Here is an 11,242-nt window from a genome sequence, read left to right on the forward strand (position 1 = left end):
AGTTAATGAATAATACCCAACAGTAATTTCTAACTTTAACTTTGGGTTTTTCTTATTTAGTCATAAATACTTCATATTATAGATAAATACTTAAGATTTGGAACAACGTTTTCAGGGGCTTTAAGAACAGTTTGGCAGTATTTGGGGATTACAGATCTGTTTTTTGTTGTTGTTGTTTTTTTTTGTTTTTTTTTAAAGCATTTGTTCTCTTTTTTGAGACTAATATATTTTGTTCATGGTCTCAGATATAAATACATGTAATAAACTAAACTTAACTTGTAGTTAGTATTTACATGTACATATTTGCTCCACTATGTATCTGGGAAAAGTTGAACTTCTTACTGCACTACATTTATCTTAAATATATCTTAAATAGAACATGTCTTAATTTAATAAAATTACATGTAATAATTTAATAAAATATAATGCATGACAGGGACATTTTTTTCTGCACAATTAGTACTTTCACTTCTGATACTTAAAGTACATTTTGCTGCTAGTACGTTTAATGTAAAATTTTGAATGCAGTAGGCTACTATTACATGATACTGAGCACTTTAACAACACATTGCTTCTTTTAGGCTCCATCCCTACTCATTTTTGTCATTTTTAGTGAGGGGACATAAGATCTTACGGGAAGATTGAAGTTCAACAGTACATGACACATAGAAGTGTTATACATCTTCTGAAAGTTGGGAAGCTGAAGATTAATTTTAGATGCAGCTCAAATGACAAAAACGCTGTTTTTCTAGACATAAATATGTAATAAACCTTGTGTTTTCTTTAGACACTTTTTTGAAACTTCTGAGTAAGGGCTTTAGAACCAAAGTATATTATGGTTATTCCCATGCTTAATTACATCTAATAAGGTGTTGCAGCAATTTTGGGCTTGATACCATTTAGTATACAGATTTGGCGCACAATTTAACCAGTTTTGACCACAGGAGAATCAATAAAACTTCCTCCATTGTACCACATCAAGCAAATGATCGTAATACTTCTTCCACCAATGATCCTCACATGTTAGATTGAAAATGTAAAAACAAGAGACACTGACCGAAAGTGTGCTCATGGAAGGTCTGCTGAGGACAGCCAGACAGACACATCACTCAAACAGCCATATGGAAGTCAGTGGGTGATAGATGGGGAGCACAGCCTTGGTGTTTTTAGTAGACCTGAGGGGCTAAGAGAGAAAAGAGAAAAAGAGAAGAGGGAGGCCTCTGGGATGCAGAATACCTCAAGGTCCCTCTCCACTGAAGCCGGCGCTGCAGCAGCCCCGCAGCCCTGCAATCTTCGCAATCAGGCAGTAATGCTAGCAGCGACTGTTTCAGATTATGCTCAGGAAATCCTCTGTGCTCTCTGCTCAAAACAATTTACCCTGACATGAGCCCAAAGACAGGGTAGGGGGGTGGGGGACAAGAGAGCTGTCCTCACCAGATTCCTGCTCTCAGGCCACCATATTCTCATGGATATTATTATTATTGTTGTTATTATTATTAGGATTACATTGTTGTTGTTTATTAAAGATTTTATTTCAAGTTGGTAAGAGAGGGAATGTCTAATTGCATTTTAGCAGTTATACTGTATGACATGTAAGGCTGCAACTAATTATTATTTTTACTATTGAGAAATGTGTTAATCTGTTGGGTCCATAAAGTGTCAAAAATCTCAGCCAAAATTATTCAGATACAACATTTAAGTATACGTTTGATAATTTGTGGATATTTCAATCAAATTGTTTGGTATCTGCAATGACTAATTGGTTATATTATTAGTTGTCAACTATTAAATTAATCACCAACTATATTAATAATCAATTAATTGTTTTGACTAATTTTTTTTAAGAAAAAATGTTGCAAATTTCAGCTTCTCATATGTGAATATTTTCTGGGTTCCTTCGTCTTTTATGACAGCAAACCGAATTAGGGCTGCAACTAATGCTTATTTTCATTATTGATTAATCTGTTGATCATATTTTTTATTGATCGATTAATTCTCTGGTCCATAAAATGTCAGATGGTGAAGAATGTTTCCCAAAACCCAAGATGACGTCCTCAAATGTTTTGTCCAGAACACAAAGGTATTCAGTTTACTGCCATTTTTTCCTTAAAAAAATCTCAAAAACAATTAATCGATTATCAAAACAGTTGGTGATTAATCTATTATTAAAGCTGCAAATATTAATTGGTTAATTAATTTGTAATTGAATATTAAATTATCACCAACTATTTTGATAATCAAATCATTGTTTTGAGTATTTTTTTTTTTTTTTTTTTTTTTTAAAGAAAAATCCTCCTCCTCTACAACAGTAAACTGAATATCTTTGATTTGTGGATAAAAGAAGCCATATGATGACGTTATCTTGGACTTTTGGAAACACTGATCTTTTTAAAAAACATTTTATGACATTTTATAGACCAAATAACCAATCGATTTATCAAAAAATAATAAATGAATAAATAAATAAATAAATCAATAAATGAACAATTGGTAGCTGCAGCCCTATTTAATAGTTGACAACTAATCAATTAATCAACCAATGACTAATTGTAGCAGGTCTAATGCCATGTTACCTATTATTAAAGCCTACATAATTTGTTTTGTTTTGTTTAAGGGGCCTCCATATTGATTTAATCAGGAAGTGACCTTTAAAGTTTTATTATTTTAATATGAGATGTTTGCCTTTTCCATTTTCTTCCTCTTTTTATTGGTCAGAATATCCATAGCTGGTAAAGGTTGAGGGTTTTTGAGTGGTGGCTCTTTCCCATGGCCCGGAACCGACAGAACAAACTCTCGGAGAGAGCAAAGAAAACACGGCAACAAAAAGCCAATGATCCGCAGCACTCGGTCTCAGAAAAAAAGAAGAAAAAAAAATGACAGAAAAAAAAAATCCCCCTTCTCCTTCAGCCAAACATGTATTATGGAGCAGACACGATATTCAAAGCAACCAAAAGCTGCCTCATGTGTACACAACAGCCTCCTGACAGACAGACAGCTGCTGATGTTGACTCACATTTGTATGATTAAATTTGCCTTTGTGACTCTCTGTTTGAAGTATATGTCTTCAATTACCGTAATTATGTTAAAAAACCAAAGAAACCCGTAAAGCAGACTTTAATCTCGACCACAAAATGACTCATAATATTTTTTGATGGAGATTCAGATCCCACCAGTGTAGATTTTGGCGTTTCTGCGTGTAATTTTTTTTTAATGCATTTTCATTCTAAGCAGTAGGAAAAAACACCCAAATAATTGTAATAAGAAAATAAGTTAATTCACGATTGATCAATAGTAAATTATCAATGATTACAATCCGCATTAATTTAGTTTGCGCAGGTTTGAGGGCCAAATGTTAATGTCTATTTTTTCCTCTAAGTACACAAATAACACAGAGACGATTGCATTACTTTTGTTTTATTGGAAACTAATTAATTACCATGACTCTAATGAAAACGTTACCTCTTAGTTTCCATCGCAGGAGGTTGCTATAATTCTTTTATCTCAACAAAATATCATAAATTAAGCAAATGGGCAGTCCCGTTAAGTGTTTCGTTGAGTTAAGAGTTTCGGACACGTCCTGTTTGTGTGTTTCCATGTGCAGGAGGGCAGAAAAACCTCCTGTTAGGGCCGGGTGGTGGAGGGATATACAGGGGTTAAGCGCATAAAGGAATTTTGTTCTAACCAAATTTAACGACAGACAAGTCAGTCTATATTATAAGGTAGGCTACTATAGTGTTATTTCATACATGTACTCAATCTGATACACTTATCAGTCTTCTTCTTTTTCTGGGTTTTTGTTTTTGTAAAATAGAATAATAATAATCATCTGGCAGCTTCTCTTTAAGAGCCCAAATCCACAAGACTGGAGGTTAGAGGTCCCAACAAGGAGTCCTGCAGTTGGTGCGGGTGTCCGTGCATGCTGTGCACCGGCTGTGGGGCCCCCAGGCCGGACATGGGGTACGCGGAGGCCCCCGGGTGGCTCATGTTGCCCTGGAGCAAAAGCGCTGAGTTCTGGTCGGGGCTCTGAGGTGGAGAAAACTCGTCCTCCGAGCTGGACATGAGAGACTTTCCTCCGTCCAGCGGGGACAGCTGGTTCTGTTTGTTGCCGCCTGCGTTGTTGTTTTCACTGTTCTCTCTGCAAACGGAAACATGAGGAGAAATGAGGGGAAATGCGCACAAATTTGGAAGATAAATCCGTGTGTTTGGCCTGTGGATGACATTTTGGAGCAGCATAAAAGGCAGCCATAATTATTTTGAAGTAACATTAAAAATATGGGAGGCCCAGGCCTTACAAATACTGATCAGAGAGGGTTAAGTTAGTATTTTGTATATTAAATGTTTTATTTTCTTCATGTCGGATGATATTTGAAAGTAGCCTTACAAACCTGTTAAACGAAGTGTTATTTGGGTTATTTTAATCAATTTAATCCAGTTTAACCTTTAACACACATCTCAAAAGTATAAAGTTCTCAAATAAATGTGATCTTATTTCGTTTTCTAATTTTTTACATCATTATTAAAAAGGCTATCACATTATTTACATTTCTGAAGGATGTTTCGTGTATTTTAGGTTTTAATTCAGGTTGAAACACGTTGGAGGGGTCCATCATTTGTCAACAACCTGCTTCCGTTTACCGTGACTGTTACTATGACAGATTTGGACAACTAAACATAACCAAAATGAACAAATAAGTTCAAACTTCCATTTGAAATAAACTGATTTATATGAGAAAAAATATTTTATTTATGTTCCTACTTTTCTTGCGATATGAATGTTGTCAGACTCCTGTAATTCCTGTCCTCCCATCTTATGATTTACGTTAGATTAGATTTTATCTACAAATGGAAATTAATGTTGCTACTAACAGACAAAAGAATGACCAATTAAAATAAGCACCACAGTACAAGCCAGGATTCAATTTTTTAAAAGAAGAGAGCATCCTGGTTGCTTGTAGCCACATTTTAACAACATTTCTTGGAAGTTGAACCCGAATTTTGCTCTTGAAACATGCATGAATTATACAAATGTCTTTCTCACTAAATGACAAGCCGTATTGAGGCTGTAAAATAGTGTAAACGCACCTCTCCTTCGCCTCCGCGGCTCTGTCCCTCTGCCGTCTGTTTTTGAACCAGTTGCTGACCTGCGTGGTGGTCAGTCCTGTGGCCTCGGCCAGCTCCCTCTTTTCCCGCGGGGACGGGTAGGGGTTGTGTGTATACCACTCTCTCAGGACGCCCCGGGACTTCTCCTTGAAGCAGTAGCTGGTCTCCTCACCGTCCCATATCGTGCGGGGCAGCGGGAATTTCCTCCGCACCCGGTACTTCCCCACGGCTCCGAGCGGCCGGCCGCGCAGCTTCTCAGCCTCCACGTAGTGCGCCTTCAGCCACAGCTGCTGCAACTTCGGGTGGTTGTGCGGAGAGAACTGGTGGCTCTCCAGGATCTTGTAGAGCTCTCTGAAGTTCCCCCGGTGAAAGGCCACCACCGCCTTGGCTTTGAGGACGCTCTCGTTCTTGTGGAGGTGATCACAGGCGGGGAGAGACCAAAGGAAGCGGCCGAGCCTCTCCAGGTTTCCTCCCTGCTGCAACACCTCGCACACACACGCCACTTGCTCCTGCGTAAACCCGAAGGACGGCAGTATAGACATGATGTCCTCCGCCCAAAATGCTGGTATCCAAAACGTTTATTTTCTGTGTATTTCTCGCGATGCAATCCGATGCAATCCGTCGGCGCAGGCCTACAGGCTCTCACTCCTCTCTGCTCCGGCCCCTGATGCGCGCAGTAGATTGGGGATGTTGATTGTTGGGACAATTTGTTCCTGTTGCAGATATGTCAGGCTTAAAGGGAGCCTGTGCGTTTCGGTGATTGGCTCTCCCTCTGCCCTGCACCGTGTACAGCAGAGCAGGACTGAGTTTGCAGCTCCGTTTCCTCCCCAGAGGCAGTGCGTCAGGGGCTGAAATAGGAGCGCTCCCACCTCCCGCCCCCACAGTCTCCCCTCTCCCGCTGCAGCTTCAGCTGAGGGAGCAGAGCAGAGCACCTAAACACTAATCAATTATTACAGACCTCTTTAAAAAGCCTTATTAACATGTTCGGAATATACATCTTCTACAATACAGGCTTCCAGGTTTCCCACATGGGGGCAAACCGCACACTGCATCTCCATACGTTATCAGTAATCACAGTCAGTGGAGGGGAAAGCCACAAAAACACAAAGCTTTTTATGTGTGAAGGAAAGTTTATTCGCGTTTAAAGCCTGAAACAAACTTAAAACAAGCCACATCATAAACAGGTGGTAGTACAGATCATTTAAATACAAAAATACGTCATAAAAGTATTTTTCTAAAAGAAAAACTCAATGATTGTGGGTTGCATTGGTGTTTTTTTCACTATTAGCAAGAAGTATTGAGCATTTCAATAATAACCTACGTCTTAAAACGTCAAATCTTAATGATTCATGGTAATTTTTTCAGCAATTAACTGGAAATATAGGACATTTTAATAAAAACTTACTACATAAAACTTAAAATCGTAATACATTTTTAGTTATTTTGTTGTCTTTTCTCCAGCTGGAGGTCACAGCTGATCGTGGTTGACGCCCACCACCTTAATTACCTGCAGACTGGACATTTTGTTGTATCCTGCACCTTAAGCCGTTAATTTTACGAGGTGATATAATTTAATAAGCTCCTATGATAGTTGAGTCCATACGCGCCATTACGCACGTCTTTTTTATATGAGAAACCTGCACTACCTGCCAAACGTGTTATGGGACATAGACCACCACCAGCAGGCAATCAGCCACTGAAGCGTGTGTGTGTGTGTGTGTGTGTGTGTGTGTGTGAGAGAGAGAGAGAGAGAGAGAGAGAGAGAGAGAGAGAGAGAGAGAGAGAGAGAGAGAGAGAGCTAATGTGAAATGCCACATGGTCTGTGCTTGTGAGACAATTTGACAAATATCTTCAGAACTGGAAATTACAGACGAACACACTCACACATTCAGCAGCACATATTCACGTATGCATTGTTTTGTATATCTCATTTCCCGCGCATTTTTGTTTATCGATTTGAAAATTAAAGGTAGAATCAGTAAGATTTGTCCGTGCAGTTCGTGAACGCACCAGAGAGGTAGTTGATTGTTGTGTTTCATTTACAGGACACAGCAAAATATTATACACAATAAATACAGGTAGAGGGCAGCCACCACCACACACTTCTGTGGGTTATAAGTGACGATTGAAAGGGATTATATATGAGCCTACATTTTATGAGGGGAAATTATGCATATTATGCCTTTAAAATTGAATACCACCTGGAGAGATACAACAGGCCCCATCACTCCTTTATTTTTTTTTGTCGTTTTATATTTTTCTTTTTCCTGGAGCATCACGTCTTCTTCAAGAGCTCCTCTCTCTGGCTTGTAGCCTCCTACATGTATATTTCAGGGATTAGACGGGCACCGCACTGGCTCCACTGTGTTTTCTGCGGGGTGAAACACTAAACCAATCCATTAGTAAATGAGTTCTCTGCGACACTGGTTCTTGGTGGTGCAGTTGTTGGTTTGAGCAGCCGTATAGATCACATTTCTTTATCTGCACCATGACTCTGAAACAAAACTCCCCTCTCAATATGTTAAGGAACAAGATTTGACCTGGAAAAATAATATTGAACTTCAACAAATTCACACTAAACGTTTAGAGAAGATGACCCCTTTAAAGGACTTTCACTATAAAGATAAAATGCTTTGAAGTTTTTGGTTTTTGTGGCGACAGACACCTGAAACAACAGACGTATTCTGAGAAAGCTCCACTCTGGATTATCATATGTGTAGGTCTCATTTCACCTACAAGATTTTATGGACAAACACGTTTTTAGATAATTTGGGTTTTTTTTTTTTTTTTAAATTAAAATTAAAAATGAATTTCAGTATTCGGGAATGTGGGCATTTGTTAAGATGTTCGAATAAAATAAAATAAAATTAATGTAGAATGACTCAGTTTTATTTCAGCCTTGAATGTATCCAAGTGCTGAAATGCTAAATGCTAAACTGTTACTACAAGAAAAAAAATGTGTGGCAACTGTTACATTTTTTTATTCAACCAATCTACTGCATATACAACCTTTGTCTTTTGATTTGTGAGTAGCAAAAATGAACTACAACTTAATGTTGTACACAACCCTGCTGTAAATGATGAATAAATCCAAATAGTTGATTAGTCTATTAATTGTCAGCTATTTGCCCACTATTTTGATTGCTGATTAATAATTTTGACTCACCCCAAATTCTCTGTTTTCAGCTTCTCAAATGTAAATATTTTCTGTTTTTTTTCCTCCTCTTAAACGGAATATCTTTCAACAAACAAGACATTTGATGACGCCATCTTGAGATTTGCGAAACAGTGATCAACATTTTCTGACATTTTATGGACGATTGATGAGTAATGAATTCAGCAGCCCCGAATAAACTGACCTTGTGCCTTGTGAATATTGGTTGAAACGCAACTGAAGTCACTCTTGCCTGCGAGGTTTTGGGTTTAATTTAAACTGTGTAATCAGCCTGCAGATGAAAATAAACACGAATCACTTCATAATAATGGATTAAAACTTCCAACTTGGACTTTTGCAACAATATCATTTTAGAAATGTTAACGTTGGTCTGAAAAGCAGTTTAATTTTCTTGCTTTTAGGCAGTAAAGCCACTCACAGCATTAAACATGATTCAATTAGTGCATCTCCTAATGTAAATGTTGGACCTTGTCTGTAGTGGACACGCGGGCTCTCAGGCCACTTTGGCTGCACTGGTCTCGGCCTGGCTGTGTGTCTGTGTGTCTCTGCCTGTGTGTGTGTGTGTGTGTGTGTGTGTAAAACCTCAGTGCTTCAGTAAATGAGCTGTCTGATGAGCGGCTCTCGGGTTTCTCTAATATCTCTACCACATTGCGCCGCGCCTCCTCCTTTAACCCGAGCAGCCCGGGGGGCGAGATTATTTCAAGATGTGGACTCTCTCTCTCTCTCCGCCTCCGCCTCCGTGTGCAGCCACGGCCAGTGCTGCTGGGCTCCTCATATATACCCCCCGACAAGTAATGCAATACTCGTTACTCCCTTCAGAATGGGTCTTACGGGGACGTTACAGCCCCCTTTCTCTGCGTTAAACTCCTCTTTCACCTCCAAAAAAAAAAAAAAAAAAAAAAACCCGCAATAGCCTGCCACTCCTGGAAGATCTGGGCTGCTGAATATCACGGATGCTCCGAGGTTTAGTCATTCATTTAGTCATTTTGTCTTTTTCCGGAAAACTCAAATGAGTCACCGCGAGAAAATCAACTTTTTGCCATTTTTGATTAAGATGTTTTTTTTATCCGAGGTAGGGCTTAGGGAAATTGAGGTGTGTAGGCACTTGCTTTTTTAATTAATCCACCACATGATAGCAATTTGGAGCTGAAAACGACCAATTATTAATTATTAATAGCCATCAGCTATGTTCCAACTGTTAGAGAATAACGTAACGGTGACACTCCAGTCCCGAGGGAGACAAAAAAAAATAAGAGGCTCAACTCAAAGCACTTCATAAAGATGTCATCATCAAAAAGCCCGTGTTTCCTCTTGGACGGTTTATTTTTTAGAGAATATGGAGGAAAACTGAAACGACCACTGGCTTCACCGAACAGATGGTTTTCACTCCGTCTAAATCCAAAGTGCTATTTCAGCTGTATCGACTGGAACAAAGCCGATACTGCTGAAATTAAGTGAGAAATGTCAGATTTTGTCCGCAGGGTTTGTGTGTGTGTGTGTGTGTGTGTGTGTGTGTGTGTGTGTGTGTGTGTGTGTGTGTGTGTGTGTGTGTGTGTGTGTGTTCGTTGACTTTTTGGGAGTGTTTTATGTGATATTCAATGATACCCCCATTGTAAATAACTAAATAAATTAATGAATTAAACATGGAAGAATTTACTATTTAGTTATTCACCAATAGAAACAAAAAATATATCATTTGATAATATATCATAAGTCAACAGTCTCACACATCCGTGAAAATATATTTAATTGTTCATTTTCTTATAGGCCTTCAACAAAGCTAGTAACCAGGAATTTTCCTGTTTTGTTTATTTGTGGGGCTCCTGTTGACAAAAGCCGTACTATTTCTACCTTAATTACCACAACATATAAATTCAGGGGGGAAAAAATCTCTTCTTTTTAAGTTTTGCCAGCGGAAATGTAAACGCATGCTCCTTTCATATGATTTTACGGGGAAGCCGACCCGGTGACATTAACAATAACTAGATAGCTGATGTTCTTGCTGATACTTTTGTTAATTTATGTAGGTCATATCGGCATTAAATTGATACCGTGTCATGACCAGTTAAAAAAACCCTCATTGTAGCTTTAAATTTGTTATAAAATACTAATTTCTGACTTTACATTTAAATGATTATCGACAAATAAGTTGATCTAATCAATAGTATGTCATTGCCTCACAGTTTCTGGTTTATTCAAGATGTCCTAAATGTGTCTTTAATTTAAGAATTAGAAAGCGGTTTATTCAGTGAGGTGGGAAAAAAGAAAAGAAAAGGCAGCTCCTCCCAAAACAAAACACAACTGTTGACATGAGTGAGTTAAATGAAATTGGAGCTGCAATTATCAGCTTAACAGAGTTTCCTGTCATGTTGGAAAATTAGACCTGGTACAAGTGCACTGGGGTTACAGCCCCCCATCAAAATCATTACGCATTTCCTCAGAGGACCACCTCCACAAATATGCAATTATAGCCACGGCCTCGGCTTTTACAGTGAGTGAGCTGTGCTCGGTGTAAACACGCCCCGGGCACACAGATGAACACATTTGTTTTAGGGAAATTCTTCTTTTCTTTTTTTGTTTTTTTTTGTGCTGCAGGGCTCTGGGTAAGTAAACAAGTCAGGCGGGCAGACAAATATATAAACAAACTAAAGGAGGGATTTTTTTTTTAACGGGGTGTTTCATCATGTGTGCCTGCTGCAGGGAGGGGGCGCCATGACAATACTATCATACAAATGTTACAGCTGAGACTGAGAGGATGAGCTGATGCGTGTGTGGGAGCAAATGATAAAGTTTTAGAGCAGTTGAGCAGCAGCAGGTGTGTGTGTGTGTGTGTGTGTGTGTGTGTGTGTGTGTGTGTGTGTGTGTGTGTGTCCCCAAGATCTGCTCCTGTTACAAAGTGCTGTTTTTCTCCTTGGGAAATAACGTTTGACCACTGTGGTGTGGACATGATGCTGCCTCCCAGCTGCT

The 11,242-nt window shown here is 38.9% G+C and overlaps 1 protein-coding gene across 1 annotated transcript; it reads right to left on the bottom strand.

The window, feature by feature from the left end:
• Positions 1-3,398: 3,398 nt before the first annotated feature.
• Positions 3,399-5,925, bottom strand: LOC146310747 (homeobox protein six1b). Its single transcript, XM_084742659.1, has 2 exons — positions 5,083-5,925; positions 3,399-4,135 (listed from the first exon to the last, which is right to left on the bottom strand). Exons 1-2 carry the CDS (start codon positions 5,640-5,642, stop codon positions 3,841-3,843), a joined length of 855 nt encoding a protein of 284 aa, XP_084598785.1. The 5' UTR covers positions 5,643-5,925; the 3' UTR covers positions 3,399-3,840.
• Positions 5,926-11,242: the final 5,317 nt, after the last annotated feature.

This window comes from Lutjanus erythropterus, chromosome 18, assembly GCF_056507025.1.
Source record: "Lutjanus erythropterus isolate fLutEry1 chromosome 18, fLutEry1.hap2, whole genome shotgun sequence".
Lineage (NCBI taxonomy): Eukaryota > Metazoa > Chordata > Actinopteri > Lutjaniformes > Lutjanidae > Lutjanus > Lutjanus erythropterus.